The sequence below is a fragment of the Salmo salar genome, chromosome ssa27 (assembly GCF_905237065.1).
Source record: "Salmo salar chromosome ssa27, Ssal_v3.1, whole genome shotgun sequence".
NCBI classification, from domain to species: domain Eukaryota; kingdom Metazoa; phylum Chordata; class Actinopteri; order Salmoniformes; family Salmonidae; genus Salmo; species Salmo salar.
The window spans coordinates 13,542,455-13,568,113 of record NC_059468.1 but is presented as its reverse complement, the minus strand read 5'-3'; the positions used below and the strand labels follow the sequence as shown (position 1 = coordinate 13,568,113).

The 25,659-nt window shown below is 44.1% G+C and overlaps 1 protein-coding gene across 1 annotated transcript; it reads right to left on the bottom strand.

Annotated features, from left to right (window-relative positions):
* Nucleotides 1-1,097: 1,097 nt before the first annotated feature.
* On the bottom strand, nt 1,098-15,165 carry LOC106588300 (zinc finger protein 516). The gene is made up of 6 exons (XM_045709196.1): nt 14,874-15,165; nt 13,962-14,771; nt 13,628-13,903; nt 10,388-11,752; nt 5,691-5,755; nt 1,098-5,002 (listed from the first exon to the last, which is right to left on the bottom strand). Exons 1-6 carry the CDS (start codon nt 15,163-15,165, stop codon nt 4,952-4,954), a joined length of 2,859 nt encoding a protein of 952 aa, XP_045565152.1. The 3' UTR covers nt 1,098-4,951.
* Between the last annotated feature and the right edge of the window lie 10,494 nt (nt 15,166-25,659).

The window sequence follows — 25,659 nt, the reverse complement described above, 5'->3', positions numbered from 1 at the left end:
CTTTGAGCATGGCAAAGTTATTAATTACACTTTGGATGGTGTATCAATACACCCAGTCACTACAAAGTTACAGGCGACATTCCTAACTCAGTTGCAGGAGATGAAGGAAACTGCTCAGGGATTTCACCAGTGGTGATATTAAACCAATTACAGAGTTAAATGACTGGGATAGGAGAAAACTGAGGATGGATCAACAGCATTGTTGTTACTCCACAATATTAACTGAAATGACAGTGGGGGAAAAAAGGAAGCCTGTACAGAAGACAAATACTCCAAAACATGCATCCTGTTTGCAATAAGGCACTCAAAAAATACTGAAAAAAAGTGTAAAAGAAAGTTTTTTTCCTGAACACAAAGCATAGTGTTTGGAGCAAATCCAACACAAAACGTCACTGAGTACCACTCTTCATATTTTCAAGCATGGTGGTGGCTGCATCATGTTATGGGTATTCTTGTAATCGGCAAGGACTAGGGAGTTTTTTTTAAGGATACAAATAAAAGGAATAGAGCGAAGCATAGGAGGAAAACTTGGTTCATTCTGCTTTGCAACAGACACTGGGAGACAAATCCACTTTTCAACAGGGTAATAACTGAAAACGCAAGGCCAAATATACACTGAAGTTAGTGTAGATGAAGGCGAGGAGACATGTTAAAGAAGTATTTTTAACAGGGCCAGCATCCCTGTGGAACACTTGACACCTTGTAAAGTCCATGCCTGACAAATTGAGGCTGTTCTGAGGGCAAAAGAGACTCAATATTAGGAAGGTGTTCCTAATGTTTTGTACACTCAATGTATATCCATCCTCTCAGAAAATGAATGTCAAATTCCTTCCATATTGCTTTGTAACACTTTTTACTTTCTAATATAACTATATGAGCAAGAATAATTGGTGTAAGAGCTTTACCAAGCACTGTTGAACAATTATGAGAGATAAATTAAGCCTATTACAAATACCTGTAATTGTATGAACTTTTCATGTTACATAATCACAACCATTTATACTACATTTTCATGTGTGTGACTGTTATAAACATACCACCTCAAAGGCTGATGAAAGAGCCTCTGGGATAAGGAAATGACCAATATCAAGCCCATGTAAATATATCAAGTTTTATTCGTACTAACAGGTATTATGCAATATAAATACTTTGAAAATACAGCCTCATCATCTAAAGTCCTAAAAGTCACAGAATATCTGAGCACTGAGTGAACATTGCAAATCATCATGAAGCGGTCTGATTAACACATGTCCATCTAAGCCCCAACCTTTTATTACAAACATCTATCGTTTTACAATCTATATAATTCTGACTTCAATTCATAAAACCTTTTTTTTTTTTTTTAACATACCGACAATCGATCAAGGTGGATAACTATCATATAATATTCAATAAATAATGTAGTAATAACATCAGATTGGTACTTTTTAACATGGATGGCTTTCTTTCCTTGTGCGCAGCTAAAATAACTTGAAAAAAACTGCAGAAGCCATTTCTAAGACAGATATCCAGTGATCCAGCAAAACACAAAAAGTAAAACACAGCAAAAAGGAACTAAAGAACAGTGTTTTTCGAAACAGACAATCCAAGACTGACCCACAATCCTCCTCATTGAAGAGTAGTCATTTTCATGGAGTCGAACTGCACATCTACCTTCTAAAAGGGACATTTTCTGTTCTCAGACCTCAAAAGTGGCCTTCTGTTCAAGTCCACAACACCATTGGTTGTGTAGATCCAGCTATACGCATGAAGCACTGCAAATCTGTAAGTTACATAGTGCTTTTCTTTTCCATGCATTTGTTTTGGATTCATTTTCCATTCCGTCTGGATCACATAGCCTGGGACGTGGACTTACCTCAACAGAAGACAACTTTCTGAGGTCTGAGAAACACAATGTTTGAAATGTTCCACATGGTCAGTGCTCCCTAGCAATGGAAGCCAGTCTTTCAATGTAGGGATATCCACTTGAGTGGATATACAAACTTAATGCGACAGAACATACATAGTCAGCAGCATTGATATAGTGGTAAAACAAAGGGTGGGTAAACTATAAAGTCCAGTGAGCGATCAAGATAAGACTAACGAAATAAAGGAAGACGTGTTACATTTTTATATCTGTATTGTTCGCATTTTACTGTGGGCCTATAGGGACGGTAGGATATGGCGAGATATTGATATTTCTTATTTTTGTAAGTTCTTAAATTTGTATAATAAGATTAGTACAGATTTTCTCAGGGGACCCCACAGGGTGCCCCGACCCCAAGTTTGGGAACCACTGTACTAGCCTCTCGCTCTCTGCATGCTTCGCAGCCTGCCGCAGCCTCACCACTGTCTGCCACACCACTGTCTGTCTGACCAGTCCCACAGATAGAACAATGAGCCAGATATTTCACCTGATGTATAAATGTGAAGCATCCGGTTGGCATTTCCACCCATTGCCAAATATGGTCATGAGAGAAAGTCTAGTTGCCGGCAGTGGAAGAAGATAGAGCGAGATGGATTTTGGCCGACATTCCACAAAAATAAATCATTGAGTAAACATTTGATTTCCATACAGTTTTCTGTTTCCAAAACTAGAATCTGTAACAGAGTGGACTGTGTTTTGTAGACTTTAACCTTTCCCAAAGTTGTGTTGTTTAGTAGGAGGGCAAGGCCAAATGTAGTTATTGCACACGCGCACTTCAGAGTATGCGTTCCCTAATGGACATATGCAATATAAATGCTAGAACGCGCCAGTAGGATCAAACTAACTTGTGCTTGGCTCTGCCCAACTCCTTACTTATTCTGCCAACTATGATTAATTTGCTCCCATTGGAAACGACAGGCTCTGGTCTATCTTGGGTTAGTTATAAATATCTTTACTAGTACTCTCTGTAAAGCAAATTTATGATGAGAACTTAGTAGCCTATATTTTGCCCCTGCTCTGGTCAAGCGCCATTTAACATTAGCTTCTTTCTTCATCCAGCTAGCTAGCTGGCAAACACTAGCCAGATCCCTTTAATGTTATGGCAATACTAGAAGTCTCTGCCACCTGACTGACATATCTATACGCAACTATTTGCCAGCTGTACACTCATTCTCCAAGAGTCAGGTTTTATGTTTGTTTGGGGGATGTCTGTAGACACGGCAGGAGTCGCGTACGTTTAGGAAAAAATAATACAATTATGTACGGCATCTCGCAAACCCACTAGTCTGTCAGCGGCGTCTCTAGTTGCCTACTTTTATAGCCACTTGTCGTTGGTCTGCTGGGGTAGTTTGTTTCACTGGCCCTCGGTCTGTGCTGCGATTCGCGAGAGGGCAGAGTTTAGCCGTTCGCTAAAAGAAGGAAGGCGCGAGTAGAACTCATATCAAGAAAATAAGTTTTCTGAGCTTTGATCTACGCTGGGAACGCAATAATAAGTGGGTAAACGTCATTTCACTAATTAAAAGGTGAGTAAATAATTTGGAGGGTGCTTACACAAGTTTATAATGATTAGGATTATATATATATTTCTTTGCATATCCCAACTCCTCAAGTCACTCGCTGGGAGTTGGGTCACGACCAGGGTTGCTGTTGTACAGCGCCCCTGGAGCAATTAGGGTTAAGTGCCTTGCTCAAGGGCAACCCGACACATTGTTGGCTCCAGTATTCGTATTCCTTTCGGTTACTGGCCCAACGCTCCAACCTTGAGGCTACTTGCCAGAATTGTGTGCGTTTACCCTCCACTACATCCCTGGTCAGCAGAGTCTAGCATAGTTGTTGTTCATGTAAACATGGTTGGAGATGGACGGTAAGTCACAAACAGCTGCCTCATTACTGTTGCTTAAAGATGGGAGAAACCATACCACTGTCTACCCCATGACCATTGTTATTGATTTTGTTTGTTGGACGAAGCAGAGGTGGGGAGCGTCGTGCATCAAGAGGTGGGGAGCGTCGTGCATCAAGAGGTGGGGAGCGTCGTGCATCAAGAGGTGGGGAGCGTCGTGCATCACGAGGTGGGGAGCGTCGTGCATCAAGGTAAAAAAAATATTAATTATGAATATATGCTGTTCTATCGCGATGATGTACGAGAGAAAAAAACGTGTTTGTTGTTTGCAGTAATTTGTTTCTTGTTGTAATATCACAAATGGACATGGCAGTTTTACTATTAAAGATTCCAGCTTTCAAGGTGGATGGTAACTTTTCTTGTGTGAGCTGGTTGACCAATCCAAACAGTTTCCAAATAACACCAAAAAAAAGTGTCAAAAGCTAAAATAAACAGATGACTAAAACACTAACACACATTCACAGTAAACACACGTACCAATCCGATTATTTCAAAATGTTCTATCAATTCTCTGGAGGGATACAATATGAAAGTTTCAGTCTTTGCTTGTCTTTTTGCTCTGACATGGATTTAAAGGGTTTGCATTAAAGGTTACATAAAACACCCTGGGGTATCCTGGTTTTCTGCCCTTTAACAACTGATTTAGAATCAGTTATCACTAACCCAGCCTGAACTCAATCACCATGAGCTGAACAACTACACCATTTCTAGGTCAGTATATTGTCACCACATAAACATCTAAGCCTGGCCCTGTGATGTAGCAGATGGTTAAGTGCATCGCTACTGCATTCCTGAGAAGTTCTGTCACTCTGGATGCAGAAATGCCTTGTCCTTTCTGTGTGCTGAGGTGTTGACGGTGCTTCTTGTGTATGTTGAGTTACAGTGTAGAGGGCTGTGAGTTCACACCCCAGTTGGGGAAGAATTTCCACTCTGTCACGTCCACATGTAATGGTAGCTTTATCAGTCCGGGAGGGTTAGTTAATTGTGGACAAAGAGTGTCCCTTGAGACAATTGGGCCCCACAAGTGAAGTGCCACTGTTCTCCTGTAGTCATGGCTTGGTTCCTGTGAGGGACTGCAGGCTTCTCATCTTGCAACAATGCATTTTGGGAAGTCGAGTTTTCAGGGCATGTGGCATGCAGAGTTTTCATGTCCCCTTCCTAAGAGAGGTTGTGGAAGCAGAGGAACGGCCGCTCGCCTGTAGAGGACAGATATAAGGGGCAAAATGGAGTCAGATCACAGATCATACCAAGACACGTTTGTGTTGCTGAGTGTCAGTTGTCTTTCTATGAGTGTATTTGTGTGTGCAAGTATACTTCTGTGTCTGAAAGTGTGTTTCTGATTGTGCAAAAATGTCAGTTTGTGTGACTGTGTGTGAGTTAATCTTTCAGTGTGTGTCAGTGTGTCCTCACGTCTCACACATTACAAAGGCAACAGAAGAGGAAGAATATAAGAAGAGAACAACAGACAGGTAGGTAGAGAGAGTCCAGGAGGGCCTGCGTGTGGTCATGATTGGCAGGATGTTGACATGCCATATGGAGACGCACGACTGTTACCCCAAGGGGGATGTCAAGGCTTTTTTATTTTTTGTTTTCCTGTCAGCTCCTCGTACCAAACAGAGAAAGAGGGAGACAGCAGTCTGACACAGACGCTCAAGTATCACTGCCTCGCCTTTAGTGTTTCATACACTGATTTCTCTTTTGGATTCTCAGAGCTGGGAGCAGAAAGGAGTGATGAGGAATTATTTTAAAGGTCTAAATACCTTTCGTTTTTTGTTATTGACAGGATAGGGGGAATGCAGAGGGAGATATACATCGAAGGGCACACAGTAAGGAGACGGATTCTACTTCTAGCAAAACAAAACCCAAACATGGAAAGTAGCATACTTGTTTGGAGGCCTCCGTGGAGGAATGGACTTCATTTCCAAAATGTCCATTGTACTGCAGCATCGCTGTAGAATCAAGAGAGACAGAGCAACACTTTAGAATCCCAAGACCTTCCCAACGAAGAGTTACAAGAAAAAAACTGAACCTAATAATATCACAGTAAGTTAAGGTATCTGTTGTATTTTTAGGGCAATATTCCGTTTAGATTTCAGGGTAATATTGCCTTGGAGTGACGAGCGGGAAAAAGCGATGGCTTTTCTGCTTGTTCTAGTTTTTGGTCTTCAATTGATTTGTGGGCTACACACACACACACACACACACACACACACACACACACACACACACACACACACACACACACACACACACACACACACACACACACACACACACACACACACACACACACACACACACACACACACACACACACAAAGTTTGGGGTCACTTAGAAATGTCCTTGTTTTTGAAAGAAAAGCAAGGATAATGGTGCTTGCAAAGCCAGGATAATGGGTTTGATTCCCTGGACCACACATATGTAAAATGTATGCACTTATATAAAATATGCCATTTAGCAGACACTTTTATCAAAAGCAACTTAGTCAGTTATAAGTGCATACATTTTACATATGTGTGGTCCAGGGAATCAAACCCATTATCCTGGCTTTGCAAGCACCATGCTCTACCAACTGAGCTACAGAGGACCAATGGTCACTGTGCTGGTGGTCAGGCATCTCATTAGCATGCACACACACCAATTACTGTACATCCCCATAACTGACATCACAAGCAAATGTGTTTGTTCAAAGTTGAGGGACTGCCATCCAAGGTCAAAAGCACACACACGGGCAGACTGGCATTCACAGGCACAATACACACTTTGTAAAGAAATGTAAATTATGTTTTTTCATGTGTGTGGGTATGTGTTTGTGTGCATGCAAATCTGTGCTTGCACCAATCCATTCAGCCTCTGCTTGTGTAACCGATGTGAAATGGCTAGTTAGTTAGTGGTGGTGCGCGCTAATAGCATTTCAATCAGTGACGTCACCCGCTCTGAGACCTGAAGTGGTTGTTCCCCTTGCGTTGCAAGGGCCGCGGCTTTTGTGGCGCGATGGGTAACGATGCTTCGTGGGTGTCAGTTGTTGATGTGTGCAAGGGTCCCTGGTTCGAGCCCAGGTTGGGGCGAAGAGAGGGACGGAACCTACACTGTTACATTGGTGCCGTGACCCGGCTAACTAACTAGCCGTTTCACATGGGTTACACTTGCACCAATCCAATTCTGAGTTATTACCATCAGAAGTCTGAACACAAGAATGCATAGGAAACAATGCCGACCAGCTGGATTATCTAATGAACAGTTTTCTAAAATCATTAACACCACTCTCTTTCCTCTATTTTTCTCGCTAGAAAGTTTGCTTTGTTCATGGAGTATATGCTAGCTAGCTATCTACCATTGCAGCTGACCTGCTAAAGTATGCTAACGTTAGCTAGCTCTAATTGCAGTGTTGGATAGGTAGCTAACCTGTTCCATTGATAAATTATTTATCTCACGCAATTTATAACTTATCCAATCTTTTTACTCACCGGCGCTGTGCGGTAGGCACGTATTATGAAGAAACAGTAGCTAGCTAGTTAGGTCATTGGGTTTTTCCTTTCAGATTTTTTAATGAACAGAATAAAGTCAGAGTGATAGTGTGTAAAGAATAGGAGACTGTCAAAAGGGCTGTGGGTTAGATTTGAACCCATGCAGACACAGGTATACATGTGTGCTGGAGACAGCGATGCTAACCGCTAGAACACCTAAGCCACAGAGTATTGGGCTCATTAGTACTTCCGATGTGCCATTAAGATGGGGGAGGGGTGGGCTTCATTCAGGGCAGTGGGTAACAACTTTCGTACCAAATCTGACAGCCCTGACACAGCCCCTGGCTGCCTGGGAAGTAACGCATATATTACTGCAAATTAAACTGCCCGGCCGATGCCTTTGGCCAGCGCTCCCGTGTCACATGTCAGATGTACTCCTCTCGCTCTTTTCCTCTCTCTATGTCTGCATATCCCTCTCACTAGGTCACTCTTTCGCTCCTTGTTGTTTCTCCCTCTCTTTCCCTGTACTTGCTCACTGCTCTTTCTCCTGCTGTCACCCCAATTGTGTCAGGTCTCTGATGTTCTGGGAGTGGAATTTACTGTGTGTGTGTGTGTGTGTGTCGTGTGTGTGTGTGTGTGTGTGTGTGTAGAGTCTCGATGCCACCTCTTTCATTCTCCCTTTCTCAGACACACACACCCTTATCCTTGTCACACAGTACTGGGTGCCCACTGCCCATCTGTGTCACTGTGATCCATGCACGCACATACTGGTACACCGGCGGAGGTTGCTGAGGGGAGGACGGCTCATAATAATGGCTGGAATGGAGTCAATGTAATGCTATTAAAACACATTCATGTGTTTGATACCATTCCAATCACTCCATTCCAGCCAAAATACTCTGTTCCAGCCATTAATATGAGCCGTCCTCCCTGTCCACTGTGACACACACACACACACACACACACACACACACACACACACACACACACACACACACACACACACACACACACACACACACACACACAGGTCGACAGCAGACAGAGAGACCTATTCCTTGACTGGTACTATCACCGGCAGAAACATGCACTGTCCTTCTGTCGGCCTTGGCAAACATGTTTCCCCCAAGCTATTAGCATTCATGCCAAAACACTCGTAGAAAAACCGAAAAGGCGGAGGACAAATAAAATGAAAAACGCATACTACAAAAGGTCACGTTATTACATGTGACTCAAAGGGCTAAAGAGGATGATGATGGTATCTCCGACGACAAGCTGCAGGTTAGATCTGCTACTCTCAAAGTGACCTTAGTGTACAGTGTAGAGTACATGGTCAGTTTTGTGAATGTATCCTTCTCTTCCTCTACATGCTGAATTATGTAGGGCTGTGGTGAACAATATAAAAAATATAAAAATACAAAATCAATGCCATTGTTATTAACCTGTTAGGGCTAGGGGGCAGTATTGACACGGCTGGATAAAAAACATACCCGATTTAATCTGGTTACCACTCCTACCCAGTAACTAGAATATGCATATACTTATTACATATGGATAGAAAACACCCTACATTTTCTAAAACTGTTTGAATGGTGTCTGTGAGTATAACAGAACTCAAATGGCAGGTCAAAACCTGAGAGATTCCTTTACAGGAAGTGGCCTGTCTGACCATTTCTTGAACTTCTTTTCCATCTCTATCATTTACTAAGGATCTCTGCTCTAACGTGACACTTCCCACGTCGTCCATAGGCGCTCAGAGCCCGGGAAAAAACAGAATGTCGTCATTCCAGCCCCAGGCTGAAACACATTATCGCCTTTCTCAAGTGGCCGATCAAGGGACACTGGGCTTAGGCGCGTGACCCGACCGCCCCGCCTTTGGGATTTTTTTCCTCTGTTTGCCGAAAAGGAGATTCCCTGTCGGAATATTATCGCTTTTATACGAGAAAAATGTCGTAAAAATTGATTTTAAACAGCGGTTGACATGCTTCGAAGTACGGTAATGGAATATTTCGAATTTTATTGTCACGAATTGCGCCATGTGCGCGACACTTCTTTACTATTTCGGATAGTGTCTGGAACGCACGAACAAAACGCCGCTATTCGGATATAACGATGGATTATTTTGGACCAAACCAACATTTGTTATTGAAGTAGCAGTCCTGGGTGTGCATTCTGACAAAGACAACAAAAGGTAATCAAACTTTTATAATAGTAAATATGATTATGGTGAGTGCTAAACTTGCCGGGTGTCTAAATAGCGAGCCCGTGATGCCTGGGCTATGTACTTAGAATATTGCAAAATGTGCTTTCACCAAAAGCTATTTTAAAATCGGACATATCGAGTGCATAGAGGAGGTCTGTATCTATAATTCTTAAAATAATTGTTATGCTTTTTGTGAACGTTTATCGTGAGTAATTTAGTAAAATGTTAGCGAATTCCCCGGAAGTTTGCGGGGGGTATGCTAGTTCTGAACGTCACATGCTAATGTAAAAAGCTGGTTTTTGATATAAATATGAACTTGATTGAACAAAACATGCATGTATTGTATAACATAATGTCCTAGGGTTGTCATCTGATGAAGATCATCAAAGGTGAGTGCTGCATTTAGCTGTCTTCTGGGTTTTGGTGACATTATATGCTGGCTTGAAAAATGGGTGTCTGATTATTTCTGGCTTGGTACTCTGCTGACATAATCTAATGTTTTGCTTTCGTTGTAAAGCCTTTTTGAAATCGGACAGTGTGGTTAGATTAACGAGAGTCTTGTCTTTAAATAGCTGTAAAATAGTCATATGTTTGAGAAATTGAAGTAATAGGATTTTTAACGTTTTGAAAATCGCGCCCCAGGCTGCCAGTGGCTGTTACGTAGGTGGGACGCTTGCCCATAGAGGTTAATGGCATTGGGGCCGCAGGTAGCCTAGTGGTTAGAGCGTATGGCCAGTAACGGAAAGGTTGCTAGATCAAATCCCTAAGCTGACAAGGTAGAAATCTGTCGTTCTGCCCCTGAACAAGGCACTGTGCTGTCATTGTAAATAAGAATGTGTTCTTAACTGACTTGCCTAGTTAAATAAAGGTAAAAAAGGACTACATTACCCAACACTCAATCCCCCTTTACCTTGTTGGTCAAGCCTGGGATCTACAAAGCCCCAGTGCTGGTAGAGAGCTGCCAGGTCGTGGGGGTTGTAGTTCTTCAACAGACCCAGGATGTCCATGTCCATCGGCGTGTCTCTGCTATCCCCAGCAGTCGACTCCCTCTTCCCATGGCCGAAGACGGTGGTGGGTGCCAGGTACCCACTGCTGCCCTGCGCCCCAAACATGTTTGTGACTGACCAAAGGTCTTGACCTTTTAGGGCTGCAGGGGGATCCTGTGGATGGCTGTGTGGGTGTGGACGGGGGTGTAGGTGAGTTCTGTCTGGGGTAAGATGGGATGTGTGGTCGGCCCTGCCATGGTTCCTGGCGAGAATAAAGCCGAGGCCCTCTTGCGGAAGCAGGCTTCCCTCGGCAGCCGCCCGATGATGGCTTCCAGATTTGGTTCTGCTTGTCGACTGCTGGGAGAAGCCTCGGATGCTGGTTGAGGCGGCAGGAACTTTAGGGTGGGCTTCTGTTTTAGATCGGGCGCTCTTATTTGCCACCTCCCCCGTATGGTTTGGGAGGCTTGACGACTTCTTCTTTTGAGGTAGGAGCGACTTCCCACCACCAGGGGGTGACCTTGTGGAGGTACGCGACCCTGACACCATGGCCTGGCTAGTGTTGGACTGGGCAGTAGTAGTTGTAGTGCTTGTGTGGGTCTTTGGCCTCTTGGTGCCTCCACCTGAAGGTTGCATGGCAGTGGAACCTGGGGCTTTGGTGCGCTGGGACCGGGGCACTAGGAGCGCTGGGCAGTCTTTTCCTTCCAGGAAAGGCGGGGGCCCCGTGCGTCGTCCAGCAGCCTTGGAGCCCTTGAAACAGGTGACGTAGGGGGCCCACTTGGGGGCCAGGGAGCTGCCACTATCCACCCTGTGGGCCACACGCTGGTGGATCCACAGCACCTCCAGGTAATGGGTGGTGTGGGTGCAGAACGGGCACTGGTGTCTGACTAGCTTACCCTCGGACAGCGCTGCCACAGGGTTCGCACCACTATCCTCCTGCTGGCCCTCGGGCGGGGCAGACAGGTTGAGGAGGCTGGCGTTGATGATAGCATCCTGAGAGGATTGCCCTTTGACCTTTAGGCTCCTCGACTTTTCAGACTGTCCGCTCGATGCCGCCCTCTCCTGGCCAGGAGGATTCCAGTAGGGCTGGCTGAGCAGTGTGCTCTTCAGCCGGAGATATTCCATGTAACCTGAGACTTTGGGAGTGCCGTGGCTCGGGTCTTCCATAACAGCTTCCAGTACGTGATGACGTGCATCCCTGATGTGCTTGTGCAGCTTGTGCATGTGGAACGTGAGGCAAGAGGGGTCGCTGGTGTGGAAGTCACAGTGCTCGCAGAAGTATGGCTTGGTATCTGTGGATAGCAGAGTACAGGTAGACTAAGCTCACATTGAAAAACAGACATTTTAAGAAAATGAGCTTCAGCAAGGTATGAAGATTTAATAAGTGGTAACATGCTTTCACAAACATGTGGATGAGAGAGGAGGACATTGTAATGCTACTTTTCATCAGTCCTTTACCCTAACAACTCAACTATTTTCAATACATGCTAAATTCAACCGTTGAATGAAACCTTCATGAACCCTTAAGTATATTCCAGAAAACATTCCAACAAATGTCAAGCTATATGAATGGTACAGAAAGGTTTAGGCCTCACAGTACCAGATGTAAGGGCCTTTCATATTCCTTTATGTAGGATGAAGGGTGGAATGGGCAATCCATGCCACACGATGGCGCCATAGCCATATCATTTGCAGTGGCACCCTAAAGGCAACTGTTGAACACCCATTTGACCTGTATGAGTACTGCTCCATGACAACTGAACACCAGCTTTTAACTGGAAAACTGAACTAAGACATCCACTTCCATACTACTTCAAAATGTGAGAAAAGTGCTACAGAATTATAAATATATCCATCACTTTTTGCTTGTCAATGTCATGAGTGTAATTTCAAACATTACAAGACTATTACAAACTTGTGAGTTGCTAGTTATGGGCATATTTACCATGTAAGCATGTTTTTTTCCCCATTTATTTCCAGCTTTATTTAACCAGGTAGCCCAGTTGAGAACAAGTTCTCATTTACAACTGCGACCTGGCCAAGATAAAGCATAGCAGTGCGGCAAAAACAAAACCGTTACACATGGGATAAACAAACGTACAGTCAATAACACAATACAAAAGGTCTATGTACAGTGTGTGCAAATGTAGTGAGATTAGGGAGGTAATGCAATAAATAGGCCATAGAGGAGAAATAATTATAATTTAGCATTGACACTGGAGTGATAGATGTGATGATGTGCAAGTAGAGATACTGGGGTGCAAAAGAGCAAAAATAAATAACAATATGGGGATGAGGTAGTTGGGTGTGCAGTTTACAGATGGGCTGTGTACAGGTACAGTGATCGGTAAGCTGCTCTGACAGCTGATGCTTAAAGTTGGAGAGGAAGATATAAGTCTCCAGCTTCAGTGATTTTTGCAATTCGTTCCAGTCATTGGCAGCAGAGAACTGGAAGGAAAGGCGGCCAAAGTAGGTGTTGGCTTTGGGGATGACCAGTGAAATATTGTAATGTGGTAATGTCTGAATTTTTGGGGGGATTATTTCATTATTATTGCTGTGAGTAAGAAAAATGGTCCTGTTTTTTCATTTTTTTACCCTTTTTGTGATATCCAATTGGTAGTTACAGTATTGTCCCATCGTCGCAACTCCCATACAGACTCGGGAGAGGCGAAGGTCAAGAGTCATGTGTCCTCTGAAACATGACCCCGCCAAGCCGCACTGCTTCTTGACCCGGAAGCCAGACGCACCAATGTGTTGGAGGAAACACCTTACAGCTGGCGACCGGAAGTCAGCGTGCATGTGCCCAGCCCGCCACAAGGAGTCGCTAGAGCGCGATGGGACAAGGACATCCCGGCCAGCCAAACCCTCCCCTAACCCAGACAACGCTGGGCCAATTGTGCGCCACCTCATGGGTCTCCCGGTCACGGCTGGCTGCGACACAATCTGTGATCAAACCCCTTGTCTGTAGTGACGCCTCTAGCACTGAGTGATGCAGTGCCTTAGACTGCTTCGCCACATGGGTGGCAAGAAAATTGCTCCTTTTAAGGAATATTTTTTTCAGAATCAGGATTTTAAATGTGAATACAACCAAGATGCCTTTTGTCATGTAATTTCACAAAAATCGAATTCTTGTTGCTAATCTAGGTGATAGTGTGGTTTTGTCTTACCTTCATAGGTTGGGTCCCTGATATTATTCCTCTTTATGGAAGAGGCAGACAGAGAATTTTCTTGTCTTGGTGTGCTGGGCTGACTGGAAGAGTTTGGTTTGGTGGCTTGCTTGCTGGATTGATGACCATATTTCACCTTTTTCTGCAATATTCCAAACGTCTCTGGGCTGAGCCCATTCAACAAGGTGCGGCTATTTCTACGGTCACCCTGCTGGTGGGAGATCCCACCGCAGCCACCATTAACAACAACATCCTGGGGATCCTTTCTTCTTCTTGCTTTGGGAGGAGTCCAGCTGCCTCTTCCGCTTCTCCTGTTTCAGCGGCACATACTCGCCCTTCTCCTGGTCAAACGCCACATCGGCATCCGCCAGCCTCTCCTCCCAGCCTAGACTTTTATCTGTCACCTCAACCACATGCCCCCGGGTGACCAACTGCCAGGCCTGGTAACTGCATACCGGGTCCAGCTCGGGGATCCGTCTTCCAAGACTCCCCTCCATAGCTGCCTCTCCAGCCCCAGCTGCCCTAAGGTTAAGGCATTCCAGGAAGCGACTCTTGGCGGCGGGGGATGACGAGCCGTTGTCAGGGTCTTGCTGCAGCGGCTTGTTGGGGGTATGGCTCTGCTTGTGGACCCTCTCGTGCAGCCGGAGGGTCTTGCGGTCGTAAAAGAAGTTGCCGCAGCCGGCACACAGCTCGTAGAGACAGTCATCGTTCACCAGGGACGCCGGCTCCCGGGGGACCCCGTTGAGGGTGGTTGGGGACTTGCTGCTGTCTCCACCCCCACCCCGCAGCTGGCTTTTGGCCCGATGAATCCGCATGTGGCTCTGGAGGAACCAGGCCTGGCGGAAGCGCCGGCCGCAGATGCGGCAGCCGTGGTCTAGGGAACCGCGATGCTTCTTCATGTGGGCCTTGAGGAGCAGGGCCTGGGGGAAGACTTGGCTGCAAGACCCGCAGGGGAAGGAGCCAGCACTGGCCTCCTCGTCCCGTTCGTCCACCCAGTTAGTCCCTCCCGGAAATGAGTTGCCCTCAGCCGTGGTTTGTGACTTGTCCTCCTTGCCGCCATCCTGGATGACTGCGTCGTCATCTTTCTTCTTGGAGCTTTTCTTTTTTGTCTTGCCATTGACTTTGTGCTTCTTGGCCGAGGCGCCTTTGGCAAGGTTGTTGTCGGGACTAACCAGTTGCTGGGGGTCTCTCTGTGTTTGTCCTTGCTCCACATCCTCCTCCTCCACTTCCCCCTCCCTTTTCTTGCCCTCTTCTTCTTTCTTGCCCAAGCTTCGGCTGAACAGGCCCAGCTTGTGGCTGCGGATGTGGACTTTCAGGCTGCCCTTCTGGGCCGCCCGGTGTTCGCAGTAAGGACACTTGTACGGCTTCTCTCCAGTGTGCCTGCGCATGTGCTGGGACAGCGAGCTAAGGAGAGGGAAGCTCCGTCCGCAGAGACCACAGGTGTGGCCTGAGGCCATCGCATTGTCCCCCTCCTGGTCACTCTTGAAAGCGTCAGCTTTGCTTTGGTCCGCCCGCTCCTGCTTCGACACCACCTCCATGGGCTGTGGCAGCTCAAGTGTCTGTTGATCCCTGATGAAGAAAACTGACCCGTGCGCTCCAAAGTCATAAGGTTCTCATAGTGATTGTGATGAGGGATAGGTCTGTAGATGCTGCTTTACTTATGTTGTTGGAGGGATTTTCTTTAGCAATCATTAAGACTGGAGAGATTATCATTAAAAACACCTAAAAAAACAAGAAAAAACTATTAGGCCATATTATAAATCTAATAATAGGTTTTATTATAACCACACAACCAATACAATAACTGACATCTGGTAGGCTATATATTCAACCAAGAGACAGACAGAGGCAGACAGGCCCAGACGGGGACAGAGAGAACTGACTGGTTGCTTCACTGCCTGGTATGGCAACTGCTCGGCCTCCGACTGCAAGGCACCACATAGTGCGTATGGCCCAGTACATTACTTGGGCCAAGCTTCCTGCCATCCAGGACCTCTATACCAGGCGGTGTCAAAAGAAAGCCCTAAAAATTGTCAGTCATGAACTGTTCTCTCTGCTACCGCACGGCAAGTGGAAGTCCAAAAGGCTTCTTCACAGCTTCTACTCACAAGCCACAAGACTTCTGAACAGCTAATCAAATGGCTATCCAGACTATTTGCATTGCCCCCCCCCCCTTTTAAGCTTCTGCTACTCTCTGTTTATTATCTATGCATAGTCACTTTAACTCTACCTACATGTACATATTACCTCAATTACACCGACTAACCTGTGCCCCTGCACATTGACTCTGTACCGTTACCCCCTGTATATAGCCTCGCGATTGTTATTTTACTGCTGCTCTTTAATTATTTGTTACTTTAATTTCTTTTTTTTTTTACATATCTATTATTTACTTAACACATATTTTTCTTAAAAATCGCATTGTTGGTTAAGGGCTTGTAAGTATGCATTTCACTGTAAGGTCTACACCTGTTGTATTCGGTGCATGTGACAAATAAAATTTGATTTGATTTGACAGTCACCAGGAGGTCAAACAGGGGGGAAATGCTATCATGCTGCAGTCATCAACAACAAAACAACACTATGACCATAAAAAGAGCATCAACAAGTTTGTCTAAAGGACTAGCCTCTATACAATGATGGTTGCTAATAAATAGAAAATACACATCCCATTCCCTGGTATATTTAAAATGATTTCAACCACACCTTAAGTTTGCATTCATTTGAAAGAGCTTCTCGCATTGGGCCCAAGTGTAAAGAGTTTACATAGGACTACTATTACTAACAACCATAATTTCCACATATAGTCGGTTTTTGAATGTGTATGTTTCACTGTCACAACGTAAGAGAGTGTTACGTCTGTGCGTATTTAAGTTTTATAAATGTAACGGCGTGTGTTAGAGAGGAGAGGGAGAGAATTTGCATTACACTTACTTTTGAATGGCTATTGTCCACAACAGGATGATTGATGGTTGTCCTTAAAGGAAGCTTATACTGAAAGTGTGTGTGTGTGTGCGTGTCCTCTGTTCCCCATGCCTTAATTGCATGTGTGTACTGAAGCATGAAGAGGTGCATTCAGTCCTGACCAGTCAGGATGAGGCCTCAGGGCCAGTCCACTCCAAACCCCATCAATACACCATTATCAACAAACTACATTTCTTTATCTCACAGACAAACAAACAGGCTGAGACAGTCACACACATGCAGACAGACACACACACACTCACAATACCAACAGTGAACGCCAAGGTCACATCGAGTGGTTATTAATATGAAGGGAAATGTCATAAACGAACAGTAGTTAACCTCACTCATACAAAAGACACTGAGAAAAGCACAGATAAAATAATTATAAAAATGGGGCAGGTGGCATCAGTATAGTTAAGAGAAAAATATGATACATATTTTCATAGTCAACTCCTCCAGCACTATAGATACCCTAAAATAAAATGTGAGCTGTTCCTATATCAAACAACTTCAGAATATATATTTTTTAAAGTATTTATTATTTATGTCTAAGATAAAGATGTATCTTTGTGAAGGGGTATCTGTTCCAAGTTGTGTTTTTTTATTTTTGTGGATGATACACACACACACATCCTTTATGGCCAAGTAATTGGCGGCAGGGGGGTGGTTTTCCAGACCACAGCAGAAGATGGTAACTTCCTTCTCAAAAACTATAACAGTGCGCAAAGTGCCCAGGCTCTCTTAAAGCCAACGCAGTACAGGCAGCCGCGGGAAAGAAACACCATTGTGTCAGCTGCACCAGAACTGTCACATTTGGTCACGTCTCGCCCTCCAACCATTACCAGGGGGTCCTACAGTGGCCATTGTTGTGCAATGGGGCCTGCAAAAGATGTCTAGGGGTGAGAGAGCAGTGGCGGGGGGGGGGATGACAAAAGAGACCTATCTGTCCCGTCTCAGGCCACTCTGAGCCGTGTGTGTGTGTGTGTGTGTGTGTGTGTGTGCGCGTCTCAGCATGTGTGTGTGTGTGCGTTCTGCTATGGGCTTTTTCAATGTGTGTGCTCTTCCAGCAAAACAGCCAAGAAACTGGCATGGGCTCCAGAATGGGAGTTGAGTTAGACGAGTGTGGTGGCAGGTGTTAAGAGGGCAGACGCTGAGGGATTAGCGTACAGACCGAGTGGCACAGTGGCTCTGTATGGGGGGGGGTTAAGGTGACGGCCGGGCTGGGTGATGATGGGTTAACACAATGGGGGATGGTGGGATGATGTCAGAGCGAAAGGAGGCAACAGATGGTAGTGGAGGGCCATCAGGCCTGTGTGTGTGTGTGTCTTACAAGCAGACTAAATGAGTCACCCCCGGTAAAGTTTTTTGGAGGGTATGAAGTGTTTCCAACTAGGTCATTGTTAGGTTTGGGGTCTTAAAATGCCATATAGCAACCTTAACTATCCTAATAGGCAGCAACACCATCTTTTTATAAACTCTAACAAAATGTTTAACAGACATGAGCAACTCCATGGTCAGACTTAACAATTTCCACCGAACATTTTGAAAAAACATATTTACTTGAAGAACAGTGCAGATGCAAAGTTTGGGAACAGAATGACTGTTTGTGCCGGCATTCTGTTACCAAACTTTTGCATCTGTACTGTTCAAGTAAATGTGTTTTTGTAAAATGTTCTGGAAATTCTTCCAAATAGCCCTTGTGCATAGAGCTGTACAGTTTGTTGAACTTTGCAATCATTGGTTTTTGTTTGACATACATTTTAGAGTAAAAAAATCAGAGTCTCAACATAATTCTGTTTCCGTGGACTTCGCCACATCTCCACCAAACTTTACTGAATTGAAAACACACACACAACATACACACACAAAAACAAACCAAACAGTCTTTCTATGAGAGGGTTTAAACACATGCTGTGTCATTTAGTGGAGTGAGAAGGCGTCTGACAGTGTGCTGTGTGGCTGTTCCTTTATTGTCTCTGTTCGTATAAATCTCTGTTATTCAAAAGTCCAAACTAAACAGAAATGGCCTAATAGAGAAGACCATGATCTTGAATGATCATTGATTTGTTCTTTAGACAACATAGCAATACAAACAAAGAGCAAAAAGAGGCTATTGGGAAAAAAAGGTAGAATCTGCAATATTTACAATTCAAAACAAATGTAGGAGTGTGCCTTTAAAGATGTATTAGCTCTATGTTGAACCTTACAAAGAGGGTAAGCTCTATTGAAGATGAGAGGGGCAGTGTTCTCTCAGATGATCTACATAAAGGAAGGCAATACATAATATGGGCCAGGGGTTTCCAACCCTGTTCCCGGGGAGCTACCATCCTGTCGGTTTTCACTCCAACCCTAACCTAGCGCACCTGATTCTAATAATTAGCTGATTGATAAACTGAATCAGGTTAGTTACAACTGGGGTTGTAGCGAAAACCACCAGGAGGATAGCTCTCCAGGAACAGGGTTGGAGAGCCCTGATATAGGCTATAGCCTAGCTAGATAACACATTCAATGAAAACAGAGATGTAACATTGACTTCAAAATAGTGGAAGTGTGATGCTTCAGACAAACACACACACACACACACACACAAAAAAACAGAGGACACGGCGATGGATGATACACACACACACACACAGATAGCCAAATATGTTGCTATGAGCTGACTTTTTCTGTACAGTCCCTCTCTCCCTCTCTCTTTTCTTTGGCAGATGAATAGCCATGTCCAGTCAGCTGTCCTCACATTTATTCAGCCTGACGTCCAAACCAGCTCAGCATAAACTCCCCATGGCCAGGGCTCTGGTGCTGAGCTAAGAGCCTGTGTGTGTGTGTGTGTGTGAGAGAGAGAGAGTGTGGTACGTGAGAGAAAGAGAGACAGTACGTGAATACATGCATGTGTGCAGCTATGCGTGCACGCACCAGTGAACCTGTGTCTGAGTATGTGAGTGTGTTGTCTGTGTGTGATGATTAAGTCACCCACATATGCTCTCTCAACCAACTGCAAGCTGTGCCAACATAGCCACTAGTGCTAGCATGTGACAGTCCTTATGCTAATGTTATGCTATACAGTGTGCTTCTGTCAGTGATCCAAATTTGTGTCTTGCCCAATCCCAAATCAACCTCTAGCCCCTACTCCCTCCTAGATCTGTAAGGATTGGAGTACACAATTCCTGTGAGTTTATCAGAGGGCAAGGTGCAGCTATGAAGATATTGCTTACAACTATCCAATTAATTCAGATGCATAAAGACTTTGGGTCAATTAGGGATTGGGTGAAATTATCCCAGTGATTCACTTTGATTATTTTGTAGGTGGAAGATTATTATTTTTTTAAATACATAAGACAGCAGACAAAACACGAGACAAGACAACATAAAACAAAACGAGAACAATAGTAAATTGAGCAACTGAGATAGGCAGGGGGACGCCTCCACTTTGATCACAAAGGGATGCTGTTTGGTCCCAATGTGTCCCTATTTTGGCCACAGAGGGTCCGCTCCAATGTCCAGCTAAAAAGAGACAGACAGAGGTGTGAGAGGCGACGAGGATGACAGCCGTCTGTCGTGGTGAGGTCACAGTGTAGAGGCCCTTTAAACGAGGCGTTGTTTACCGGGCCGCGCTGCAGCTCCAGCAACCGCCACACTGACTAACACTGTCTACACTGTCTGCCTAATCCACGTCCTGGAGGTTATACACGTGTCAGAAACACTGTGTTATAGACGTGTCAGAAACACTGTGTTATAGACGTGTCAGAAACACTGTGTTATAGACGTGTCAGAAACACACGCCCACTGAGTAGACGTGTCAAATATTATGTGGAAACAAGAAACTGCATGTCTGGGTAAGAAACACTGTTTATAGATGTCAATCACTCACATTGTGTGGACCACATCTATAAACAGTATCTCTATCAGCTAAACAGACATGAGGAAGGATGTCTTGTCGCCATTGCGACTATAACTTAATTCTACAGTGAAACACCGCTTTCCCAAATCAACAAAAAGATCTAGTCTATATCCCTCAGAAAAGCAAAAAGGTTCAAGCAATTGTTAAACTATGAGTAAGATATATGATGAAGTCTCATGTTCCTTCTTTGATTTAACATTATGGCATAAGAGGTGCAAAATGTGCACTAGTACAAACACACAGCATGTCTGGCCCTTAAAGCAACCAGCAGCTGGTGTGGTTATGCTGCTGCGTGTGTGTGTGTGTGTGTTCAACTCTCCACCCGGTTACACAACAAATACACAGGGATTACTCTTGATAGCATGTGATGAGCTGCTCAATGACCTGCCTTTTAACATTCCAGGCCTGCTACACCACTGAAATGTGCTGGAGGTAAACCAGGGAGGGATCTTGAGCATGGAGATCGAGGGAATGAAGAAAATGCACGCAAATGCACACAGACACACAAGCACACACACATATTGCTCCCCTAGGTGAGCTTAAAGCCCGATTTTGAGCAATTCCAGAATGTTGTGTATACGAGGCGGTGTTTCCTGTATTTTCCTGGTGGGCCTGACAGTGCAGCACAGACCTCTCCATCTCTACAGCCTCGATTGGTCGGTGTGGGAGACACTGGAGTATAATCTGGTGGCATTAACTTGCTCTCTAAAAAAAGCACTCTCGACAGGGATTAGATTATCATGGTAAGGTCAGCTCAGACTCCCTCTCTCTCCATCCAACCCTCTGTCTGTTTCTCTGTCAAACATAGTGAATATAATAATGTGAAATGCTACAAGGGTCGAATACCCAAATGAGAATATCTAAAGTAATATGGCCAACACATATGATCCATCTCATCCAAGTTCATTAAATTTCGCACACAGCACATCTTTCACATTTAATTAGTGGCAGCCTGGCAGGTTAATGTTTTGTAGAATACTATACAGAGATTACAATGAGCGTAAATGTGCTAATTGTATACTTATAATAGTATAAGTGCCAATTTCCTGATTGATCAAATTGTAGGTGAAATTGACGCTGAAATGGTGCTAAACATGGTGATAATCCTAGTATCGTATAGCCTGGCAATAAGCACAACATTTTCAGATGCATCTCTGTCATGGTAAGAGTAAAGAGTAAGGAAAGCTTACATAATTATGAAATGAAAGGCACGCAGTCTAAAGCCGGTAAAACATATAGCCTAAGGCTGTGTAGGCTACATCTAAGCTATCACTCTTATGTAGCTTTATCCAGGAAGTAACTACCCACAAAGACAACAGATTAAACAACCAATTTTGTTTAGCATTGGATTGAGTTGTCAACAAATGTGAATTCTACTTGAAATAAAGCAAATCATTAAATCCTATTGTCAATATGTAGGACAGGAGTTTTTCAAATATCATAAAATGCTGTATCTGAAACATTTTTACAGACAAAACCCCCATTAAAAAAATAAAAAAAAAATATATATATATATATATATACTGCTCAAAAAAATAAAGGGAACACTTAAACAACACATCCTAGATCTGAATGAAAGAAATAATCTTATTAAATACTTTTTTCTTTACATAGTTGAATGTGCTGACAACAAAATCACACAAAAATAATCAATGGAAATCCAATTTATCAACCCATGGAGGTCTGGATTTGGAGTCACACTCAAAATTAAAGTGGAAAACCACACTACAGGCTGATCCAACTTTGATGTAATGTCCTTAAAACAAGTCAAAATGTGGCTCAGTAGTGTGTGTGGCCTCCACGTGCCTGTATGACCTCCCTACAACGCCTGGGCATGCTCCTGATGAGGTGGCGGATGGTCTCCTGAGGGATGGACAGTCTGTGGTGCAACGTGGCGTTGGTGGATGGAGCGAGACATGATGTCCCAGATGTGCTCAATTGGATTCAGGTCTGGGGAACGGGCGGGCCAGTCCATAGCATCAATGCCTTCCTCTTGCAGGAACTGCTGACACACTCCAGCCACATGTGGTCTAGCATTGTCTCGCATTAGGAGGAACCCAGGGCCAACCGCACCAGCATATGGTCTCACAAGGGGTCTGAGGATCTCATCTCGGTACCTAATGGCAGTCAGGCTACCTCTGGCGAGCACATGGAGGGCTGTGCGGCCCCCCAAAGAAATGCCACCCCACACCATGACTGACCCACCGCCAAACCGGTCATGCTGGAGGATGTTGCAGGCAGCAGAACGTTCTCCACGGCGTCTCCAGACTCTGTCACGTCTGTCAAGTGCTCAGTGTGAACCTGCTTTCATCTGTGAAGAGCACAGGGCGCCAGTGGCGAATTTGCCAATCTTGGTGTTCTCTGGCAAATGCCAAACGTCCTGCACGGTGTTGGGCTGTAAGCACAACCCCCACCTGTGGACGTCGGGCCCTCATACCACCCTCATGGAGTCTGTTTCTGACCGTTTGAGCAGACACATGCACATTTGTGGCCTGCTGGAGGTCATTTTGCAGGGCTCTGGCAGTGCTTCTCCTGCTCCTCCTTGCACAAAGGCGGAGGTAGCGGTCCTGCTGCTGGGTTGTTGCCCTCCTACGGCCTCCTTCACGTCTCCTGATGTACTGGCCTGTCTCCTGGTAGCGCCTCCATGCTCTGGACACTACGCTGACAGACACAGCAAACCTTCTTGCCACAGCTCGCATTGATGTGCCATCCTGGATGAGCTGCACTACCTGAGCCACTTGTGTGGGTTGTAGACTCCGTCTCATGCTACCACTAGAGTGAAAGCACGGCCAGCATTCAAAAGTGACCAAAACATCAGCCAGGAAGCATAGGAACTGAGAAGTGGTCTGTGGTCCCCACCTGCAGAACCACTCCTTTATTGGGGGTGTCTTGCTAATTGCCTATAATTTCCACCTGTTGTCTATTCCATTTGCACAACAGCATGTGAAATGTATTGTCCATCAGTGTTGCTTCCTAAGTGGACAGTTTGATTTCACAGAAGTGTGATTGACTTGGAGTTACATTGTGTTGTTTAAGTGTTCCCTTTATTTATTTGAGCAGTATATATATATATATATATATATATATATATATATATATAAATAAATAAATAAACACCCAGTATATCACCACCTTTCACAACAAACAGTAGTTGGTCAACAGTTAGGCCTAAATACAAGGTTAAAAACAGTATTATTAAATCATTTGCGGTCTTGCAGTCACTAAATAAAACCAATAGTTTGTAGAAAAAAGAAGGAATGGGATCACTGCTAGGGTACACAATAGTAGGTATTTTTGTAAATAGAAAGTGCTCTTTGGCCTTGAGTGCAAAGTACATCTGCATACTCCCTGATGAAGGCCATGCTGCCGAAACGTGTCAGTCTTTAATCCTTGTTCCCTTCAACATGCCATACAAATAAATGCATTTTAATTAGAGAGTGCCTTGATCCTCCTTGCATTTTTAAAAGGTGCAATATGCAGAAAACCCTCCACCATTTCCTGGTTGCTAAAATTTGCCTAATTTCAGTTAATGTGGCAAAACAAGCAATGTAGAGAATCATTGTACCATCTAAACTGCTGTGAAATACATGTTCAATAACCAAAAATACTGTATTTTCAGCTAGTGTATAAAACCGAAAGTAAAAGATGCAAAAACTTAAAAACAGGAAGCATAAACATAGCGCACATAGAATAGATCTACAGCTTCTTAGACTTGCTTTCAATGAGAAAGAAATGTGCATTATAGATCTGTCTATGTGAATTTGGTTGGGTCTCCCAAAAAAGTTTCATATTGGGGATTTAAAATGTATAGTTTGTTGACAGTTTGAGCATTTACACATCATTTGTGGGGGACCATTCTAATGAAGTGGTATCCAATAGGTCCTCATTTCCTGTGTGCATTTAATTACAGCTGGCTGCATCGGGATCATGTTCCCTGAGGTGGTGCAGCATCTTTTCCAACACCGCCTCATTGGAAGACTATAGTATAAGTAACTGGACACCCATCCAATCTTGTCTTCTCCCTGTCTCAGAGGACTGAACAGAAGGGATCTAGGACTGCCTCGCCTCCTCATCTCCCATCTGGACATATTACCAGTGTTTTCAATACAGATGTGAGATCTTAATTTGAGCCAGTTTGCTACAGCAGGAAAATAATCTTGCAGCAATAAGACATTTGAATTATGTGGATTAGAATTCATGGACCTTTTTGTAGGGGTTGAAAATCAAGTTTCAAAGTGGAAATTACAACCTTCAAAAGCCTTTGTAAACCTCAAATACACTACAAGTTTTACATGTCCTGACACGCAGGAAAGTCCTCCTGCAACAGGATGATCAAATTAAGATTTTACATCTGTATATTGAAATACAGAGAAGGCAGCCCACCCCCCTCAATATGTTTCCCTCCCCTACCTCTGAGAATTTGGCTTCAGTTGGTTTCAAGTCTTCAAGTCTTGTTTTATGTTGGCTGTAATGGATGGTGATTCTGAAAATAAGAATCTAAGGGCATTGTCTTACTTCAGATAACTCAACGTTTTCGCCTGCAGTGATATGTCTCGTATCTCACAAAGAGTAATGGGATAGATCAAAAGTAGTTTGGCTACAATGTGCTATATAAGATCTGAAAATGTTACCTACGGTAGGTAACATTGTCTGCTGATCCCCATTTCTCCCTAAAAACAGTTAATCTAAGCTAAAACAATGAGTATGTAAATAATGTTGATGTTTTTGGGGGAGAAAGTCACCCAGTTTTACATGTAGCTAAGGATTATTGTGCTTCAATGGGCAGTATTTCAGAATTTTGACTATGGGCATGAAAGCTATCATAAATGTGTCCAACATTAGCTTGCTAGCTGAGCCAGTCACTGAAACAATGCTGCTAACCAACTAGCTACATATTTAGTGCTACATACACAATATTGAATCTTTCAAAAAAAATCTAGCTAGCAATATACTGTAGTGGTACTAATGCTTACACTATGAGTTTTCATGAAGCTGCTGTGCACAGCTGACCCAACGATACAATGTAATGTTAGCGATTGCTGAGAAACGGACTGATTTCTGATAACTGTCCCTCTTAATTTTGGGCCTGCATGTCTACAACTTAACGTAATTTAAAAAGGCTAAGCAAGGTTTTTATGTAGAGCTAGCTAGCTAGGTAAATTTC

What these genes read in the sequence shown, in the direction of transcription:
- LOC106588300 (XM_045709196.1), bottom strand. Translation starts at nt 15,165, where the DNA reads ATGGAGGTGGTGTCGAAGCAGGAGCGGGCGGACCAAAGCAAAGCTGAC. An exon ending in CAGGGACCCAACCTATGAAG is followed by an intron (nt 11,753 to 13,627) that starts GTAAGACAAAAC and finishes TGCTATCCACAG; the next exon opens with ATACCAAGCCATACTTCTGC. An exon ending in TCCCAGGCTTGACCAACAAG is followed by an intron (nt 5,756 to 10,387) that starts GTAAAGGGGGAT and finishes TTGATTCTACAG; the next exon opens with CGATGCTGCAGTACAATGGA.